This window comes from Rhipicephalus microplus, chromosome 3 (assembly GCF_043290135.1).
Source record: "Rhipicephalus microplus isolate Deutch F79 chromosome 3, USDA_Rmic, whole genome shotgun sequence".
Lineage (NCBI taxonomy): Eukaryota > Metazoa > Arthropoda > Arachnida > Ixodida > Ixodidae > Rhipicephalus > Rhipicephalus microplus.
In genome coordinates, this window is record NC_134702.1 from 278,103,888 (window position 1) to 278,126,604 (window position 22,717).

Consider the following 22,717-nt stretch of genomic DNA (forward strand, 5'->3'; position numbering starts at 1 on the left):
CCGTTGGGACCCTACCATGATGCTCGCTAATGTTCTCTTCTACTTGGACGGAACCCCGCGTGTCTGGTACGAGACAAATGAGTCCGAACTCACCAGCTGGGACACGTTCAAGGAGAAGCTACGTGACATCTTTGGGGACCCGACCGGTCGCCACGCAGCTGCACGACAGGAGCTGGCTACCCGTGTCCAGTCGCCAACTGAATCGTATGTGTCATACATCCAAGAAGTTCTCGCTCTTTGCCGAAAAGTGGACGAGGCGATGTCTGAGGCTGAAAAGGTTGGACACGTTTTGAAGGGGATCGCGGACGACGCCTTCAATTTGCTGGTGTACACTAATGTCTCGACCATCGACCGTGTAATTCAAGAATGCCGCCGTTTCGAAACAGCAAAAAGCCGTCGGGTGCGCCCTCCTTTTTCTCGGTTGCCAAACACGGCGGCTACGTCCACCTGCTCCGATTCTACCGTCACACCGCCCTTTGAGCAGAGTGTAACGCGTATCGTTCGACGGGAACTTGAAGCAGCAAGTCCAGCGCCGCTTCAGCCCACTTCTTTCGAACATACGATACCGACAACCCCCGCGATCTCCGTTATTCAGGCGGTCGTACGACAAGAATTCGCCAACCGCGGGTTCCCTGATGCTTGCCCCATCTCTTGCCCCTCCTCCAGACCAATTCCCATTAATGCACCTCGACGTGACCCATTTGTTGCTCCACGATCTCGCAACCCGGCGGAATGGCGAACTCCTGACGACAAACCGATCTGCTTCCGGTGCCACCGCGTTGGACATGTCTCCCGCTACTGCCGTGCCTCCTGGACGCCGCCACATAGGAGCCAGTTTTTCGCACCTTATAGCCCATATGAAGATCTTCGCCGGTATCCGTCCAGCCGTACCGCCCCTGCTTTCGACACGTCTAACAGCGGCCTTCCTGCTCGTTCTCCGTCCCCTCAACGCCGTCGTTCCCCGTCGCCCCAGCCACGCCGCCATCACTCGCCGCCTAACTTTTCATCGTACCCGACGGAAAACTAGACAGTGCAGCCCCTGGAGGTAGTGCTGCATCATCCCTGTCTGAACCAAACCCTCCATTGACGCTTCATACGAACAAAAATCTTGTCGATGTACACGTGGACGGTATTTCTCTGTCGGCACTAGTCGACACTGGCGCTCATGTGTCCATAATCAGCGTTCATCTTTGCCGCCGCTTAAGAAAAGTACTCACGCCCCCTGCTACCGAAGCTGTACGTGTGGCCGATGGCGGCACTGTTCCTGTCATTGGCATGTGTACGGCTCGCATACGCATCGCCGACCGTTACATCCCTGTTCTATTCACGGTGCTCCAGAACTGTCCTCATGACCTCATCTTAGGGATGGACTTCCTGTCGACCCATTCTGCTCTGATCGACTGTTCCGCTGGTACTCTTTGCTTAGACCTTCCTCTTCAGCCGGATATTCACCCTGAGCCTCAACACGGCCTTTCTGCCACAGACTTCCTCCGCTTACCGCCTAAAGCCCTCACATTCACCGAATTCGCCACGACCTCACCCGTATTGGATGGGAATTACATCGTCACGCCGATTCCTGATGTCCTACTGGCACGTGACGTCACCGTCCCTCACTGCATCGTAACTGTAGCCTCCAACCGGACCCGTCTACCCGTCATAAATTTCGGCTTCACAAAGCAAGTCCTCCCTGAAGGCATCCTAATTGCCACGTTGCGGTCCTTAGCCGATGATCACGTCACCACTTTCGCAGCCGACGCATGCCCCAATTTTCCTTGTCGCCCACTCGATGCCACATGCCTCGACATGTCAATACGTCCCATGATCGACCCTGACCTTCCCCCAGCGCAATCAGCCGCTCTCGCACGCCTTCTAGCTTCCTACCGTGACATCTTCGACCTTGACGACCGCCCACTCGGCCAAACTTCTCTTGTAAAGCACCGCATCAACACCGGTGATGCTGCTCCCATTCACCGTCGACCGTATCGCGTGTCCGCGTCGGAGCGCCAGATTATTCAAGCTGAAGTGAATAAGATGTTAACTAAAGGCATTATTGAGCCCTCATCAAGCCCATGGGCGTCACCCGTCGTCCTGGTTAAAAAGAAGGACAACACATGGCGTTTTTGCATCGATTACCGGCATCTAAATCGAATCACCAAAAAGGACGTGTATCCTTTACCACGTATTGATGACGCCCTCGATTGTCTCCACGGCGCACGCTACTTTTCATCTATCGACCTTCGTTCTGGTTATTGGCAGATTGCCGTAGACGAGAAAGACCAAGAAAAGACCGCCTTCATCACTCCAGATGGCCTATACCAATTCAAGGTTATGCCCTTCGGTCTATGCAATGCCCCCGCCACGTTCGAACGTATGATGGACTCTCTGCTACACGGGTTCAAATGGTCAACATGCCTGTGTTACCTAGACGACGTCCTCGTATTTGCACCTACGTTTGAGACCCACCTTGAGCGTCTGTCGGCCATTCTCGACGTCTTCCGCAAAGCTGGCCTCCAGTTGAACTCCTCGAAGTGTCACTTCGGCCGCCGACAGATTACCGTGCTGGGCCACCTTGTCGATGCTTCTGGTGTGAGACCGGACCCTGAGAAAATTCGTGCCGTCACGAGTTTCCCAGTACCCCAATCCGCCAAAGATGTCCGGAGCTTTGTGGGACTTTGCTCCTACTTTAGGCGGTTCGTGAAAGATTTTGCGGCAATCGCCCAACCACTTACCGATCTTTTGAAGAAAGGCGTTCCATTTTCGTGGGGGTCCACTCAAGCTGCCGCCTTCTCTCACCTCATAACACTTTTGACGACGCCCCCTATCCTCGCCCACTTTGACCCATCTGCCCGAACTGAGGTCCGAACTGATGCCAGTGGTCACGGTATCGGAGCCGTTCTCGCCCAATGCCAACAGGGACACGACCGCGTTATCGCGTATGCTAGCCGCCTCCTTACACCTGCAGAGCGTAACTATTCGATCACAGAGCGAGAATGCCTTGCTCTTGTCTGGGCGGTCTCAAAATTCCGTCCATATTTATATGGCACTCACTTTTCCGTCGTCACCGACCACCACGCGCTCTGCTGGCTTTCATCCTTAAGAGATCCTACAGGTCGACTTGGTCGCTGGGCTCTGCGACTGCAAGAATACACCTTTTCTGTGATATACAAGTCTGGACGCCTGCACCAGGACGCCGATTGCCTTTCTCGCTATCCAGTTGACCCATCGGCCACCATACCTGACAACGACGCCTGCGTGTGCTCCGTTTCTCAACTGAACCACATAGCCGACGAGCAACGCCGTGATGCAACCCTACGAGCTATCATTGAGCGCCTCGACTCCTCCCCATCGAACCGATCCTATCGCTCGTTCGTACTCCAGAATGGCACATTATACCGGCATAACTTCCATCCAGACGGCCCATCTCTGCTGCTTGCCATACCCAAACACCTCCGCTTGGCTGTACTCCACGAACTTCATGACGTTCCTACTGCCGGTCACCTGGGTGTGTCCCGCACATACGACCGGATTCGCCGTCGCTTCTATTGGCCAGGTCTGGCACGGTCCGTCAGAAGATACGTCGCGGCGTGTGAGGAATGTCAGCGCCGCAAAACACCATCGACGCTTCCGGCTGGGCGCCTTCAACCACTCGATATTTCTACTGAACCTTTCTTTCGCGTCGGCTTGGACTTACTCGGCCCTTTTCCTCTGTCTTCTGCTGGCAACAGGTGGATAGCTGTGGCCACAGACTACGCCACACGCTACGCAATCACACGCGCCCTTCCAACAAGTTGCGCCACTGACGTCGCCGATTTTCTTCTACACGACGTGATCTTGCAACATGGTGCTCCACGCCAGCTGCTCACGGACCGAGGCCGCACATTTCTATCGAAAGTCATAGCGGACATCCTACGCTCTTGTGCAACACGCCACAAGCTCACTACGTCGTACCATCCGCAAACAAATGGCCTCACAGAACGCCTGAACCGAACCCTAACTGACATGCTTGCAAAGTACGTTTCCTCAGATCACTCTGACTGGGACATCGCTTTACCATACGTGACATTTGCCTACAATTCTTCGCGCCACGACACGGCTGGTTACTCCCCTTTTTTCTTGCTGTTCGGCCGCGAACCCACATTACCCCTCGATACGACGATTCCGTTACCAGCAGCTCCAACTTCACAATATGCTCTGGACGCCATCAGCCGGGCCGCCCACGCACGCGAAACCGCTCGTGCTCGCCTTCTGACCTCCCAAGCAAACCAACGGCGTCGGTACGACCAACGACACCGCGATGTGCACTTTTCGCCCGGTTCGTTGGTTCTGCTGTGGTCTCCGACCAGGCACGTTGGCCTGTCTGACAAGCTGCTCTCTCGGTACACAGGGCCCTACAGAGTGCTTCGTGAGGTGACTCCCGTCACTTATGAAATCACTCCTGCTGCCTCGCCGTCTTCATCCACCCCTAGGGCCAGCGACATCGTACACGTCGCACGCCTGAAGCAGTACCACTCGCCCAATGATCTTGACATCTAGATGCGCCGAGACGGCGCCTTTGCCGACGGGGGTTATGCTACCTGTAGGCTGCCACAAACCATAGTGCGAATGCGCGTGTGCGCCCGACGAAGAAGATGAGGCTCGCTGGCTGCTCGAGCTCGGAGCCAGACTGGCCAGTGCTGCAACCGCTCTTGCAAATATATTTTTCGAATATATTCGCAATACTTTGTCTCGTTACTCACGTAACAATATGAAGCATATTCGCGAAAATAATATTACTTTTACTAATAAGTCACTTCAAAAATATTGCTAAACAATTGCAAATGATAAATTATTTTACGTCGCAAAGCCCTGCTCGTTTCACGACCCACCCCCATGGTGGGTTGTGCTAGGTTATTAGGATCAATCAAGCAACCAAGCAGGTGGCTGGGACACCACCAAACAAAAAAATCATAATGCATAAAGGGGGAACGGCGGCAACACTGTCTATATAAGGAGAATATTGTAGCATGCTTGTTGGTTATAGGTGCAACGTGCAAAAAAAATCAGCCAAGCCATTTTAAAAATACTGTTAAAACAGTATTTTTAAAATGGCTTGGCTGAAATTCGAGGCACTGACTTACTAATGTTTGAAGATTGAAAAACAGCATGTGAAAGAAAACACGCTATGTTTTCGGAAGAAGCCGTAAATCAATTTCTCTTCTATTTCGGGGTTACAAACATGTGGAATGATTCAGGAATTATACCAATTGCAGAGTGGCAATATTGCAACACTGGTGCCATCCTGACGTCGGTCATGAGCGACCCTCATGACCGACGTCAACCCAGCGGTGTACTCAATGTACCTGGTAAGCCCACGTTGTGTGCACAACTACTCAGTTGACACAAGAACCTTCAATCATTTCAACAATAGGCTGAAAGAAATAAATACTGCATAGACTAGCACTGCTTCGCATAAAATTGATTCCTACAATCTATGGGACCTATCAAATTGATTCCTACAATGCATTAAACCTGGTGTAAAACATAGTTAATGTCCCTTATCGCGGACAAAACGTCACAAGTGTTACTTCATCGCCGACAGTGCTACCCATCTCTAGTATTTTTCATTAACAACACTCAAACTTCGTGCGTAAGCACATACAAGTATCTAGGTGTTAACTTATCTTCTGATTTAACATGGTCTCTTCACATATAATTTGCATGATGCCACTTATTTTGTCACAACTGCGTTTCCAAGCTCCCCACTTATTTCGCTATTTCAATTTCCCCGGCCGGAATAACATGGTCAAATGTAGCGCTAACTGCATCAAAACAAAATTTTGAAAGTGACTTCCTAAACACTTGTATACCATTCAACCTATCAAAACTTATCTCTAAACCAACAATACAAACAGAACACTCATCCAACATTCTAGACTGGTTGCTCACGCATCAACCAGACGATTTCAATACACTATGATATTTACCTGCCCTTAGCGATAACTGTTTTTCACAATACCTTCCAGTACTACTTACCTAACTACAAGAAATTATTGAAACAATAAGATTATACGATAGCAGCGACTACGCAGCTATAAACGATGAACTAGCAGCTTCCTCTGAATCCTTCCAACTGCTTATTTCTTGTGCACTGTCGAAACAAGCTCCCACCTATTTAAAACCAAACAACAGCACCTGATCAAAGTTTACGTCCCTGCTGTCACCTTAAGCATAAGGCCATCATCCGCATGGTTCAACGCCTCACTAAAACGTCCTAAAAAAGGCAACCGAAAGCTTTTTGATTCCTCGCGGTTATAACTAAACTTTCTTTGTATATTACTACCTTACCTAATACGGTTCGAAAAACTCTAAGCAATACTGAAAAACAAGTAACCCGTCATCTACTACCCCTACAACGAACGTTATACTAGGAAACGAACTAAATGTTTCGATTCCTGTGCGTGTAATTAATAAAACCCTCTGCTCTGTCTTCACCATACAACCTGATGGCGACCCGCCCTTTATGTACACCACCCAATCATGTCGAAAGTCGTGTTTCATGCCAATGGTATTTCAAAAATAATAGTCTCGTTAAAGCTGACTTCATCAATGGGTATAGATGACATGGATAAAAAATATTGAAGAAGACAAACATTGTAACAAGTATGATTTTACCCAACATTTTTCAGCAATTACTTTCCCCTGGAGTGGTTACCCAAGATCATACTCTGTTTCACCACTTTGGTTCAGCACTATCGAAGGTAAGGGGTGTAAGAAAGCCACACGCTTGCGCAGTGAAACATAGTCCCAGATATTAATTGCCTTGAAAATGGTAGGGTTGTCTAAAATTGGTCTTTGTTTTGTGTTTGTTGCACCATATGAATACGCAATATGTTTTCCTTCGTCGCATTCATTTCCTACGCATTTAATTTTTGGGTCGGTTACCGGCTGTAACTATGGTTACAAATTAACATGGCAGCCCCTATGCAGAAGCGACCGCCCGATTCGATCCGACCTTGCTCCTGCTAAAAGCCCACAGTGGTGACAGCGAAAAATAAATGGTGAAATCGGCCATCGATTTGTTTCATCTTGCTCTGAGTATGAAGCATCAGGTACGTGTGGCGTTATTAGTGAGATATGCTGCTTGCGTAGCCATATCTGATAAGCCTAATGTGCCGAGGCCAGGGCTTGGGCTGTGTGGCCAAGTCAAGAACGCTGCGTCTCCAAATATCAGGCATGCAGCCTCGCACAGTGGTCCGCCCGCGTCGGATGCTTTTTCAGTGAAACAAAACAATAGAAAAGAAGCATTGCAGCGAAAACCGGGAGAAAACGCGTCGACGTAGAAGCAGTCATGCCAGAGCTACGAACAGTGTCGCAGAGCAACGAAGTGAAGTTGTTCGCCGGCATGAGCGCCTACCGATCTTTAGTAAAGCCACAAATCGTATTATTAGGATGCCAAACTTCCTGAAGTTAAAGTGTAATGGCCTGTTTGACAGTTTTACTTACTTACTTTTTGAAGTTAATAAACCACCCATGCTACGTGCAATGAGCGTGCGAGGACGATTAAGCGAGCACACGCCGTGAAGACGGTAAGCAGACGACATGGCGTGGTTGAATACATGTGGAGGCGCTAATCGCCTTTTTTATTGGCTGGGAACATGTAGCCTCCACAGTGCCGAAAGGAACTTCTTAAACAGAGTATAGAAGTTGGCCAAGGACATTTTATGCCTTTAAATCTCGTTATTTCAGGCGTGCCTGAAGGCACGATTTTAGGGTCATTGCTTTTCTTTATATATATAACGACTTGCCGAATAATCTTTCCTCTTTCATCAGACTTTTCGCAGATGATTGTGTCATTTATCGCCTAATTAACACCACATCACATGTTCATCAACTTCAATCTGACCTTCACAAAATAAACACCTGGTGTAAACTATGGTAAATGTCCCTAACGCCAACAAAGCGTCACTAGTCTCTTTTCATCACCTACAGTAATACCCATGTCCAGCACACTCCATCAACGAACCTCAAATTTTATGCGTAAGTACATACAGGTGTGGGTCCGGCAGCACGCTAACGATGGCCCGTGCTAACGTTCCTCGCTTCTTCCTGGTGCAGTTTCTCGGACTCTGGAGTTTGCAGCTACTGGAGCCTTCCGGCCCCCGTACCGCGTTCCCACCATCTGCTGTTAGGCCATGGCCGGACGCGACGCCTCTGCTGCCCGAGGATCATGCAGTGGGACTGTTATGGTCCTCAAATCAACCTGTCTTCGGAGCATCTCGGTCTGCGCACCCCGTGCCCGGCCGTCGACCCTATCAACAAGCATCGTGGCTTTCAGTCGGCCATTTGAACACCGGAACCTTCCCGGCACATTCCACGCATGCGTGGGATTTGGTTAAAAAGCAGGCTCAGAGCAACACTCCTTTCAGTGGGTCCGGCAGCACGCTAACGATGGCCCGTGCTAACGTTCCTCGCTTCTTCCTGGTGCAGTTTCTCGGACTCTGGAGTTTGCAGTACTGGAGCCTTCCGGCCCCCGAATCCCGTTCCCACCATCTGCTGTTAGGCCATGGCCGGACGCGACGCCTCTGCTGCCCGAGGATCATGCGGTGGGACTGTTCTGGTCCTCAAATCAACCTGTCTTCGGAGAATCTCGGTCTGCGCACTCCGTGCCCGGCCGTCGACCCTATCAACAAGCATCGTGGCTTTCAGTGGGCCATTTGAACACCGGAACCTCCCCGGCACATTCCACGCATGCGTGGGATTTGGTTAAAAAGCAAGCTCAGAGCAACACTCCTTTCAGTGGGTACGGCAGCACGCTAACGATGGCCCGTGCTAACGTTCCTCGCTTCTTCCTGGTGCAGTTTCTCAGACTCTGGAGTTTGCAGTACTGGAGCCTTCCGGCCCCCGAACCCCGTTCCCACCATCTGCTGTTAGGCCATGGCCGGACGCGACGCCTCTGCTGCCCGAGGATCATGCGGTGGGACTGTTCTGGTCCTCAAATCAACCTGTCTTCGGAGCATCTCGGTCTGCGCACCCCGTGCCCGGCCGTCGACCCTATCAACAAGCATCGTGGCTTTCAGTCGGCCATTTGAACACCGGAACCTTCCCGGCACATTCCACGCATGCGTGGGATTTGGTTAAAAGGCAGGCTCAGAGCAACACTCCTTTCAGAGGGTCCGGCAGCACGCTAACGATGGCCCGTGCTAACGTTCCTCGCTTCTTCCTGGTGCAGTTTCTCGGACTCTGGAGTTTGCAGTACTGGAGCCTTCCGGCCCCCGAACCCCGTTCCCACCATCTGCTGTTAGGCCATGGCCGGACGCGACGCCTCTGCTGCCCGAGGATCATGCGGTGGGACTGTTCTGGTCCTCAAATCAACCTGTCTTCGGAGAATCTCGGTCTGCGCACCCCGTGCCCGGCCGTCGACCCTATCAACAAGCATCGTGGCTTTCAGTGGGCCATTTGAACACCGGAACCTCCCCGGCACATTCCACGCATGCGTGCGATTTGGTTAAAGAGCAGGCTCAGAGCAACGCTCCTTTCAGTGGGTACGGCAGCACGCTAACGATGGCCCGTGCTAACGTTCCTCGCTTCTTCCTGGTGCAGTTTCTCGGACTCTGGAGTTTGCAGCTACTGGAGCCTTCCGGCCCCCGTACCCCATTCCCACCATCTGCTGTTAGGCCATGGCCGGACGCGACGCCTCTGCCGCCCGAGGATCATGCGGTGGGACTCTTCTGGTCCTCAAATCAACCTGTCTTCGGAGCATCTCGGTCTGCGCACTCCGTGCCCGGCCGTCGACCGTATCAACAAGCATTGTGGCTTTCAGTCGGTCATTTGAACACCGGAACCTCCCCTGCACATTCCACGCATGCGTGCGATTTGGTTAAAGAGCAGGCTCAGAGCAACACTCCTTTCAGTGGGTCCGGCAGCACCCTAACGATGGCCCGTGCTAACGTTCCTCGCTTCTTCCTGGTGCAGGTAATGAACTCTTATTGCCTTTACGCAAAACAAACTAGTCACCGAGCACTCCTGGTGCTGCCGGGCCTACGGCGTTTTTGTTCTATTGTGAGTGATTGCTCTCATATGTTACTAAGCCTTGTCTTGCTAGCTGGTGATGTTGAATCTAATTTCGGCCCCGATAAAGAAATTCTGAAAGTTTTGAATGAACTGCAATCCGGGCAGACGGTGATGCTGGCGCAGCTAAAGTTGATTGAAAAGAAATTGGCTGATCATGATAAAACTTTCAGTGAAATTAAAGCACGGCTCGAGAAAATCGAGACATCTTGTGCTAGTATCGACGACATGCAGGCTGAATTAGTTAAAGTGAATGAGACATGTACCGAAAATACGGCACAGATAAATGCACTGTCTACCCGGATGAATGAGGCTGAAAATAGATCTAGAAGAAATAACCTTGTTTTCTATGGCATAGAAGATAAACCTAAAGAAACATGGCTTGGTTCCGAAAAAATTGTCATCGAGCATTGTAAACAAATCTTAGACATACAGGTAGAACCGCGCGATATCGAGCGTGCACACCGCATCGGGTCTTACCAAACTGGGAAACGCAGGCCTATAATCGTGAAATTCGCTCAAGATAAAGAGCGCATCTTGTCTTCGGGGCGCAAATGCAAAGATACAGGCTATGCCGTCGCGCAAGACCTCTCCCACAGCACGCGCCTTGCCCATAAACGCCTCTCCGAGTTTGGAAGGGCCCAGAACATGCGATACAGGTTACGTCATGAAAAGCTTATCACGAATGATAAAACCTACTATTGCGACCACATTACTAATAGGGTAGTTGAAGAACGCCAATAGCCATCATTGAGATCTCGAAATAAACCTTCTTCATGGAATCAGCCCCTCTCATTTTTACTGGCTAACATTCGTAGTGTAATTCCCAAACGCGATGCACTGTGCAGCTTAATAGGCTCATCTTCATGCGATGTCTTACTAATAACAGAAACTTGGCTTAACACATCCGTCGATAATTCCGAGATTCTCCCCTTTCTTTCACACTTTGACATATTCCGGAAAGATAGAGCCGATTACTCGCGCGGTGGCGGTGTATTAATCGCCACTAACCGGAATCTGCCTTGTTCGCTTATAAACTTTCCTTCACCATTGGAAATGGTTTGGCTTCGATGCACAGCCTCACAACCGCACATCCTCATTGGTGTCTGCTATCAGCCCCCTAATTCCGAGAGTTCATTCACGCCTTTATTTCATGAAGGTCTGAACACAATATTAAACAAGTACCCTAATAGCCCTGTCCTTTTGTTCGGCGATTTTAATTTTCCCTCCATTGACTGGTCTGACCCCGCTTCTTCACTATCTAACAGTAGCTCGGCAAGCGATTTCCTAAACACATGCATAACATTCGGCTTAACGCAGCTCGTCACTGATCCCACGCGCATCACTGATCACTCGTCCAACGTTTCGGACCTTGTGTTAACAACGCATCCTGATAACTTCAAGCCTATCACCCTTTTGCGTGGCTTGAGTGATCATCTAACAGTGCATGCCTCCTTTTATTGCAACGTACTAAAGAAACAAAAAAATCGAAAAACACTTACCATCTACGATAAAGGAGACTACGTTAGCATAAACCGAGAATTAACAGAATACTTTGACACTTTTTCCGCTAATTTTCCGCTAAATTCTCTCGAGTCGAATTGGTTGCTTTTCAAAGCAGAGATGCATCGTCTTATACGTATTTTATTGCTACCATCACACTAACAGAGAAAATGAATTCCCCATGGTTCAATGTATCCCTCAAACGACTAAATAATAAGAAAAAACGCCTATTTTGAGCTGCCAAACGAGCTAACTGTGCTTCCACATGGCAGAATTATTATGCAGTGGAGAAAGAATATTATAAACTAACCATCGAAGCTAAGCACAACTTCTATTCTAACACCCTACCAGCTATGCTGCAAAATAACCCGAAGCGATTTTGGAAAACAATTAATCCCTCTCAATTTAGTGAGATTTCACTTAGTAATAGCTTTGGCCTTCCTATTCCTGAGAATGAAATTGCTGATTCTCTTAACACAGTATTTAGTTCTGTTTTTACTAATGAGCCACCCGACAGTTTACCCGATCTTCCATTTTCCGCATATCCGCTGATGCAAAACATCACATTTGATTCATGCGGCATAGTCAAAGTCATTGAATCATTGAATAACTCATCATCCACGGCAGTAGACGGCATCAATGCTAAAGTGCTAAAAAATACTAAACATGTGTGTAGCCCGTTCTTGTCGCTCATAATTCAGGAATCACTCGACAGCAGTTCAGTTCCACATGACTGGCAGGTGGGCAAGGTCATCCCAGTCTTCAAGAAAGGAAGCCGAGCATCGCCGAGTAACTACCGTCCGATTTCTATAACAAGCATCTCTTGTAAAGTAATGGAGCATATCATATACTCGCATACTGCTAACTTCTTAACATCTGCAAATTTCTTTCACCCAAGTCAGCATGGTTTTCGCAAGCATTACTCCTGTGACACTCAACTTGCTCTTTTTCTGCATGATCTACACGTAAACCTAGACCGTAACATTCCGACTGACACAATATTCTTAGACTTCGAAAAGGCATTCTACAAGGTCCCCCATGGTCGTCTTTTATTAAAATTATCCCGTCTTAACATCCACCCCTGTGTTTTAAACAGGATACGAGGTGTTTAACCAACCGTCAGCAATTTGTTTATGCTAACTCACGCTCTTCATCTCTAACACCCGTTCTTTCAGGCGTACCGCAAGGTACCGTACTTGGTCCCCTCCTTTTCTTGATATACATTAATGACCTCCCCTGTAATATTTCTTCTCACATCCGTCTATTCGCAGATGATTGTGTTGTTTACCGCGCAATTAATAACCCCTCTGATCATTCCGTACTACAATGTGACCTCACCCACATACAGAACTGGTGTAACACTTGGCTCATGTCCTTGAGTGTAACTAAAACTGTGTTAATGTCCATTCACCGTCGTCAACATCACGTTGTTTATAACTACAGCATCAATAACAACCAGATTACTACATTCGATTCATTTAAATATCTTGGTGTGTACATCTCGCGTGACCTAACTTGGGCCTGTCATATTAACCACATAATCAATTCTGCTAATCGTACTCTAGGGTATATACGCCATAACCTTTCGCTCGCTCCTCCTTCTATTAAAAAAGTTGCCTTCGAAACCTTTGTCCGGCCAAAGCTAGAATATGCTAACGCGATTTTTGACCCTCACCACAATAACCTCACTTACGCCCTCTAATCTGTCCAGAACCGTGCGGCACGGTTTATACTGTCTAACTATTCATATACATCAAGCATCTCGGCACTAAAAGCAGAGATTAACTTATCAGATCTGGCTAAGCACCGCAAAATCGCACGTCTTAACCTTTATCATATATTCTTCCATTCTTTCCTTTAGATAACCCATACATCAGAAGAGCCCACCGCATTTCCCGCATCAGTCACTGTAACCCAATATATCCACCACAAGCCCATACTGTGACCTTTCATCAATCGTTTTTCCTGCGCACAGCCCAAGACTGGAGTGACCTGCCCACCGAAGTCACCACCATCATCGACACCCAAGCATTTAAACGGCTCATTGAAACTATCCCATCATAACTACCATTATTTTGTTAGCCTTTGTAATACCCACTCCTTCATGTATTATCCCAACCGGGACCTTTGAGGTAATAAAATAAATGAAAATAAATAAAGTGTCTACGTGTTCACTTCTTATTTAACATGGTTTCTTCACATAACGCACATTACTAACAAAGCAAACCGTGCCCTTGGCTGTCTACGCCGAAACCTTCATCTTGCTCCGACCCCTGTCAAACTACTCGCTCATCAGACACTAATCAGACCGAAACACGAATACGCATGCGCTGCTTGGGACCTTCATCAGAGTAACAACACTAAAACCTTTGAAACTGTGCAAAACCGGGCATCAAGACTCATCTTTTCAAATTATTTCTATCAGACAAGCGTAACTGAACTTAAATCTCATGCTGACCTCGGAACCCTTTTGTCACCGCTGTATAGATCGTCTGTGCCTGTTTTTCAAGTTCTATTATGAACATGGATCACTTCGAGTGTGTTCCAGTAATCACCGTAGACGACTGAATAGACAGCTAAATTGACAGCAGCCATTTTAAGTCCCATTTTAGTTCTCACGCAACCGGCAAACAGACGTCTCCGAGAAGACCACATCGTAGACAAACACGATGCAGGTTACATTATTGTTTAAACAAGATGGCGGCTTAGTCAACCACTCGGATAGCTCGGATCTCACGGGAATGGTCGTCTGCATACAAGCAGACACTTCTCCGGATGCTCAATGTAAGGTTTTTTTTTATATTTGAACAAAAATAAGCCAGAAAATCCAACAGTTTCGTTTGTTTATGTTAGATCTCTCTTCTAGACGCAAAGTTTGTCGCGGAAGAATTAAGGAAAGAGTGCCAAGTAACTATATTTGGATATATCAATGCACACATAGAAGATATAGATTGATATACTGATCCAACAGGTGGAATGCTAATAGATTTGTGTTTAAGGCATGATTTAATATTTTGCAATAGTACCGAGAAGTGCGAAAGACAGATAACATGGGAGGTGGGAAAGCAAAGCCGACGATATATTACGCAACGATTTCACATAGAATGTATGATTGGCTAACGACGAGGAACGTGGATGAATATGGGTCCAGAACCTTAGGTAGTGATCACAAACGTGCAAAGCTGAGTTTTGTATGAGAAACGAAAATGGGAAGGATGCATTATGAGCAACCACATGGTAATATTTATTCGGAAAGGCAAATAGAAGTAGCACCTAAAGATATTGAGAAAAAATCACCAAGAACACTAAATAAGAGTGAACATACACAAATCTAACTCGATTGTTTCAGTTAGTGCTCGCTAAGGTACGAGTCAAATCAACCGGGAAAAGCAACCACAAACCCAAGAGCTGGTGGGATGAGGAAGTTAAGGGAGTCATATTAAGACGTCAGGAAGCCTTCAAGAAATACAGGTATGCTAAACACAGGGGTAAACCGGAAGATAATGTCAAAAGAAAATGGAATAACTTTTTGAGCTGCAGAAGAGAAGCGTCCGATTTGATCAGTGTAGAAAGATTAGAAGAAAGGGTTCCCAATGGATGGCGGAAGTAAACAAAAGGGATAGAAAGGCAGCTGCAATGTTTTGAAACTATCTCAATTCTCTGAGTAGTAAGACAAGCATGAAACAGAGGTTTACAACTGCAGTTCAAATGGTCAGACTAGAAGGGGATGAGGCAAGGAAATATTTAAAAACAATAATGCCAGAAAAATTTATACACCAAGAAAGCACTGCCGCTACCGTACCAGATAAGGATGGATCAATTAGTGCAATCGCTCCACTGGGACCACGAGAGCGGAAAAGGGCCCAGAAAATGATAGCACATCAACAGGCCCTGATGTCATCCTAATTATAGCAATAAAAATACTAGGACCAATTTCTGAGCAAACATTATGAGAGGCAGCGAGCAAGCCAATAATGGATGGCGAAGCCCCCAATGGGTAGAAACTAAGCAGGATGAGCATGATCTATAAAGGAAAGGGGGACAAAGTTTATATAAACAACTACTGTCTTATAACTGTGACATCAGCAGCTTACAGGCTGTTGGTGCAGATAGTAAATGAAAGACTACAGACAAGGGTGTAGAATGACAGGGTGCTGGGAGAACTACAAAATGGGTTGCGTAAACGAAGGAGGTTGGAGGACAATCTGTTTCTGTTTTCATTGATGCAGTGTATCGCAATAGCGGGAAAATAACACAGGCTATTGCCGCTGGCATTTCTATATATCAAGGAAGCATACGATGTGGAAGATGTGGAAGGTGACTAGATGTGGATGACTACATGTGGAAGATGTAATTATTAACCTCCTAAAGTATGTCTATAAAAGTAACAAGGATGGTGTAAAGTGGGAAGAACAGTTATCTGAACCAACAGAGATACAACGCGGGCTTCGACAGCAATGTTACTTGTCATCTATGTTGTTTATGCTGTATCTGCAGGGACTAGAAGCCATATTAGAGTGGAGTCGACTCGGCTTCAGCCTCTCTTTTGCCAAGCAAGTAGAACACATTGAACAGTCATTACTAGCATTGATAAATTCAGATCATATAGTAATAATAGCCGACAAGAAGGAAGATCTGCAGGCATTGATAGACACCTATGGTAATAAGGGAGATGGGTTAAATTTGAATTTCAGCAGGGAAAAGTTGGCAACCATGATTTTTAATGATAACAAAGGCAGTGAGTATACGATACAGGAAGTCACGCAGGAAATAGGGGATAAATACAAATATCTGGGCGTATGGATAAATAATGAGGTTTAGTACCTAAGGGAGCACGAAAGATACGTAATGACTGAGGGTAACAAGAATGCAGCGGTAATGAAAAATAGGGCACTGTAGAACTACAATAGATATGACGTTGAGAGGAATTTCGAAAGGTGTCATAGTCCCGTGTTTGACGTTCGGCAATGCGGTCTTGTACATAAAATCAGAGGTTCAAGCAAGATTGGAAATCAAACACACGGGATCAAGCACACGGGAATACCCCAAATCACGGGGACATATTTAATGCATTGCGGACGGACATCGTTTGAGTGCAGGGAAGCTAGCAGCAAGATAGAATTTGAGGAGCGATTGAGAATAATGGGAGAGGAGCGTTGGGCTAGGAAAGTTTTTAGCTACCTATACATGAAGAATGTCAGTATTAATTTTTGAAATAAATATACTTTATTAGTGCGTAGGGAACGTTTTCAGAAGGAAGATAGAGCCGAGAATAAGACGGAGCGCACACTTACAACCAATTGTATTGCAGGTGTGCGCTCTGTCCTATCTGTCGGCTCTATCTTCCTTCTGAAAACGTTCCCTGCGCACTAAGAAAGTATATTTCTTTCAAAAATGCAATACCAACCAGCCCAAGTAGCCACTCTTTTGTTGATTAGAAATGAAGGACGTGAACTCAATTGTAAAGCAAGTATTCAGACAACCGCAGAATACCAAGCCAAAAGGAAACATCGGTTAGTAAGAAGATGAAGGAAGAGAGGGACATGTGGAAGATTGGTACGCTTGCGAAACCATCACTCGAGACCTACTGAACTTCCAAGCAGGAAATTGTAAAAGAAAAAATTTACGATGATCCTCGGGGTAGTTCTCTGCTGCTTGAGGCCAGAACGGTAGTACTGCAGATTAAGACGTACCGTACCAAATACGATGGCACAGACGTGGTATGTAGTGCGTGTGGAGAGGAGGAGAAAACGACTGAACATTTGATAATCATCTGAGAAGGGCTCCACGCTATAGTCCAGAAGAATGGCATGAATTTTTTCAAAGCATTGGGGTTTAGGGACAGTGAAGGCAAAATAGACCTTAAACGGCTAGAAATAACCAGGGTGAGGCTAACTGATTGGTGGCTACAATCAAGGCGCGAGTGAAGTTCAATCGTTCAACACATAGTGATAGTATACTTGACTTTATGGCTAGGTGGCGTGAGCCGCCGCTCGATCCAAAGGGCACAGCCAGATACATCCATCCATCCACCATCTATCCAGCCGTCTAGACGTGTTTCATTTTTTGAACAGCATTGGCTTGGTGCTGTCTTCTAAGCTGTCTGCGTAGACTGTCTATGTTCTGTCTAAGAATTGAAACACAGCCCTCATACTCACGCCATAAAGCCAGCCCATCATCACTCAGACCACATCAATCACGGGAAAGCTGTGTACCCGCTAAGTACTCACGCCACTGCGCACCTTTCATCCTTTTTTGCCAAGACCGCACAAGACAGGAATGACCTTCCTGCTTACGTTGTGCCCCATGCCAGTAACATAAGTTTAAAAGCAACGATCGAGCATCTACCCCTTTCATCTATCGTAAGAGCTCACCCCTTGTGTAAAACCCTTTCATTGGGGCCTTTGAGGTCTTTTAAATAAATAAATAATAAATTGGTAAATTATTATACTAATAAAATTATTGTCGATATGCCACGAGCACCCACATGAGGCCCTGTTCGAACGGGGATGCGCCTGCCCTTGCTGCTAGATTCTGGCCAAAACATAACAGCATGTAAATGTCTCGATTTGCATTCAGGTGACTAAGTGACAGCAGCAGCAACTTAAGAAAACAAGTTCAGCCAACTTTTTTTTTTCGCACAATGATGTTTATTTAGCAGTATCCTGTACCTTAGGATATATGATACATCAATGCATGAATCAAAAATCAAGATGAAGATATTCACAATGTGAGGCGTAGCACGACACAAATACAGCAGACAAAAAGGATATCTAAAATAGCATTCAAGATCTCCACTGCCCAGCACTTTGAGTCCCAACCGAACATCGTCGCGGGCGATTGAGTCTCGTTGGCTGGCGCACATTGTTTTATTCCTTTAAGCTATGGGTCATTATCACATGGCAAGACATGACTATAAGCTTTCAGGAGCAGCCCGAATGCACCTACCGTACACCGCTCTTGGGCGTCGACCGTGCTCACCGGTGTGGGTCGCCGCACTAAGCAGGCGCACCAGTGCCAGCTCTAAAATGGCCGTTTTTCCTGATCCCGTTGGTGCACTCACCACCACCGGCTTGTCGCTGTGTAGAACCTGCGACCAACATCATCGAGGTGACATACTTGGCACTCGAAAGAACCACGGCAGATTTGAGAATCAGTAAAACGTACTGAACCAAAGTGACACAACGACTCAATCACCAAAGTTTTGCAACTTAAGGTACTGAGAATTGGCAGCCTGTTCTTATCAAGTGGACCACAGACAGACCAACAACCCAGGATCGTCGAGTGGGCAAAGCATGCCGAAAAAGCCTGCGGGCTAGTCTAGCCTTAGGAAACTTCATTCATGATAACCATAACGCCTTGACGCTTAAAGGCCAACTCCGGCGATTTTTCAAGGTGAATAAATCTCAACGAAATTAGCTGGGTATGTTCCTTTGCACAATTTATACCTTCATGCCAAATCACAGGTTTGGGTGATGCACTGATCGTTTGCAAATGAATTTTAAAGATTACCTCGAAAAGCTTGCCTCACTTGCCGAATTATTGGCAACACTGTCTGTGTGACGTCATGTTTGGCATGTTGACGAAAGTGACGCAGCTGATGGCATCGCTACTTTGGCCGCTACAGCGTTTATTGTGCTTTCCACAAGGCAACGGCTCCGGTGTTTGGCCCGGGTATAGCACAGGAATGCTATCTTCCTTCCTCTGTGATGTTTGGCCGGTGCTTCGCTGGACTGGCTTTCACAGTTTTCATACTCCGTGCCGGCGGAACCAGTACTATTTGGTAGGCCTCCGGCTCTACCAAATAGTACGTCATACGCAGACAGGACGCTCGGTTGGGTTTCGGTTTCGGTATTGCACACTTTCGCTTATTAGAAATTATTTTCGAATTTCCTGAGCCTTTCAGCTATTGGGCTCGTGACAAGAGTGTCTCAGGAACATGGAAACACCATAAACTTCACATGGTCCAAAAATCGCCGGAGTTGGTCTTTAAGACTGCAGTGGTCAAGAGCTTGTGATTCGCATCCGCACAAGGCAGTCTGGGGAAGCAGTTGGCCTACTATCTTACGATGCTTTACTTGGGTACTTGGTCCAACCTGTTCAAGGTAACGCACGTTTTCGATGATGACGGCTGCTAAGATATGGAGACTAATGTCTGTTATGGGTTTTCGCATCCATTCCTTTTGCGTTGTCCAATTCATTTCGAAGCTCGTTTGCTTTCATACTCGACCAGTGGGTTGATGTCGCTGTGATGAAACTTCGCTCTTCTGGACAGTACTATCATTGTGAAGGCTTCCTCGTGGTGTGTTCTCGTCCGTTGTGTCAAGTGCGTGTGCTTTTTTCATACGTTGTGTATGTTATGTGTGCACCACAAGCATGTGTAATGCAAATATGCATTTTGCCGGGCGAGTTCATCGTAAATCGCTCAACCCGGCGCTGCGCAAAAGAAACACGGACAAAACAACAATCAGCGAAACTGGAATGACACATCTCTAGTTAGTTGGTCGTTCATACCGTGGTGAAAACTGTGCGCGTGCACTTGACAAGGACGGACCCAGAAAGCACGAAACACAGTCGCTAACCAGCAACTGAAGGTCTATCGATGCGCCATGATAAATACGTAGCATGAACAGACAACCCTTCCATTGTGCAATTGATACGCGACAAGTGTTTATCATGGCGTACGAGCAATTATAGTCTGCGCTTGTGTCTTGTACTTCCTCGGTCCGTCCACGCCAAGTACGCGCTCTTTCAACCTCAGTATGAGAACAAGGACGACCAAAGGTTCACAACTGGTTTTTATGCATCAGAAAAACATATTTGTACTACACAACACGAAATTTTCATGGTCCTCCTTTTTAAAGCTCTAAGGGTCATCTTTATATGTGTTGAATATGTGTTGAATGCAAGCCGGTCACCAACAAAATACCGTCGCCATACCACTATCTTTGCCCGAGCCAGTGAGGCAGCGCGCCATTACCCTATGCTAATCATCGGTAATTTTAATGTACAAATTCAAGTATGGTGTCACCTTATATTTGCACCGAACATGGGTAGGGCCTTATTGGTCCACAGGACCACCATCTCATTCAACACAACAATATATATATATATATATATATATATATATATATATATATATATATTGTAAGGACGAGAAATAAGACACAACGCCTTTGCTGCAGGCCGGCTGTTCTTATTCTGCTTCGTCTTCCTCCTCTTCCTTCCTAGCATGCGAGTCTGTGCCAGAGAGAGTTCCAGTTTCGGTTTTCGTCATTACACTCGGCCATGACTGCTAGCATTGTCGTTGGGCCAACGACAATGTTCTGGTAGGTAAGGCTAGCTGCAGCAGTTGACAGTGCTTCAGGTGGGCGAGGTTGGCTACATCGTCGTGGTCGGTCTCGACCACGCTGGAAGTTTGTCGAAATTGGCTCCGGCGGCCGACACTGGCTATGTCGTCTGGGTCGTTCACCGTGTCGTGATGGAGACTGGGTCCTGTGCGCGCGCGGAGCTGGCGGTAAAGTTTTTGGTGGGTGGGCTTGACTTTGTCGCCGTGGTCGAACTCGTCCATGATGCAACGTTTCCTGACAACTCGTAGAATGCAGTTCAGGTGGACGGCCCTGACTGTTCCGGCAAGGTCGCAGAGTAACCTGGAAACGCTGGTGTTTGTCCCACCGTCGCTGGTGGACTGAACTGCAGCGGGATGCCCTGCGAGGCAGCCATGATGACGTTTGGGCCATTTCTTGAAATGAGATGGGACGCAGCTCATGGTTGGGCATAAATACCACAGCAGAACTCCCAGACGTAGTCGAGCCGGTGGCTTCTGGCGAACTGTCATGTGCAAACATCGTATGCTGGGAGGAAACAGCAGGAGGGCTGGTCCTCGGCAAGTTCTCGATGGCAGTGGCCTCAGCGTAGCTAGGTATCTGGGCTTTCTCGAAGGAAACGTTCCTTGGTAGCCGCGTGTCTGCGTGGCTGAGCATGATCGTGGTCTGGTAGGGTTCAGTTGTGTCTAATACAATAGGATTGAGTGCCTCGATGTCCTCAGACGACGAGCGCGAGGGCCGTATCTCCGGACGAAGGTCTGGTGGGGGTATTTTCAGGTCGAATACCGATGCAGAGTCCGGGACCTGTAGTGTAGGATTCCAGCCACTTCGGTCAGGGTCAGCAGCAGGGAACTCCTGGCAGCATTCCGTTGACGAGCTGCAACGAACGATTGCAGCCTCGAGGCGGGGCGCTGCCTGGGCTCCATCCTCGGCCTCGGGGAAGATCGAGCTGGACTTGCTGGAGTCACAGGAAATCCGTCCGAAAGCGGCAATCAGGGCTGCACTCCATTCTGCCCAGGACTGCTGCCTGACGCCTTCGTACCTGTGCCATGCTGCGGCAGCATCCCGCAGGCGATCTATGGCCATGTCCCACTTCTGCTCTTCAGTCGTTCCGAGAGCGTTGACGGTTGCCACCCATTCCTCGGCGTCGTCCTGGAAGCCGCGAAATTCCGGTAGCGCGAAGGAAATCGGCGATGGCGGGACGGCGGGCAGAACTCCGAAATGTGCCCCCGCCAAGCAGTTCACTTGCTCCGATACCTCCGCGAGAGAACGCCGGAGATTGCGACGGTTCTCGGGCGAGCTTACCTCGAAGTTTTGTGCGGCGGCCGCAGCCAACATGGCATTGAGTGCGCACAATGTTGGCAAGATGGCAGGACATAGCTTGGAACTCGACGCTATGAGGGCGTTGGTCGTGACACGGAGTTGCGCGATGGTATGCTGCAGCTCCGCTGCGCTGTCGTGTGATCCGCACGAAGAGCCAAGGCCCGCCTCTGCGGAGGATACAGTGACTGCGGTATTCGAGGTGGTACAATTCTTGACCAAGGACGCGTGGACGGCGTCCCTTGGAAATCCAGCTGTGGTCGGATTCGTGGACATGGGTTCCAGGGCGCTGGAAGCGTCAACGACGTTCCCAGGCAAGCGGAACCCGTGTGATGAGTTGTGACCTGGTACTGTGGCGTAGATGAAGCGGTCTTGCGCCGCCGGGTAGGCCTCGACGCCGTACACGGTGGGTGCTTGAAGCGCCGACAGGTTGCCAGGTATGGAGGAGGCATGTACGCCATCCCTAGGTGAGAGAGGCCCGTGCGCATGGTTGCCGCGACGTGTCGCGTCCCAGGACAAGT

The 22,717-nt window shown here is 48.0% G+C and overlaps 1 protein-coding gene across 1 annotated transcript in view; it reads right to left on the reverse strand.

The window, feature by feature from the left end:
• Window positions 1–22,717, reverse strand: part of LOC142804282 (putative ATP-dependent DNA helicase HFM1) — a 218,569-nt gene that overhangs the window by 53,961 nt on the left and 141,891 nt on the right. Inside the window, exon 3 of the mRNA XM_075891030.1 lies at window positions 18,499–18,640. Coding sequence (XP_075747145.1) covers window positions 18,499–18,640 — 142 coding nt within the window. The remainder of the gene's footprint in view (window positions 1–18,498; window positions 18,641–22,717) is intronic.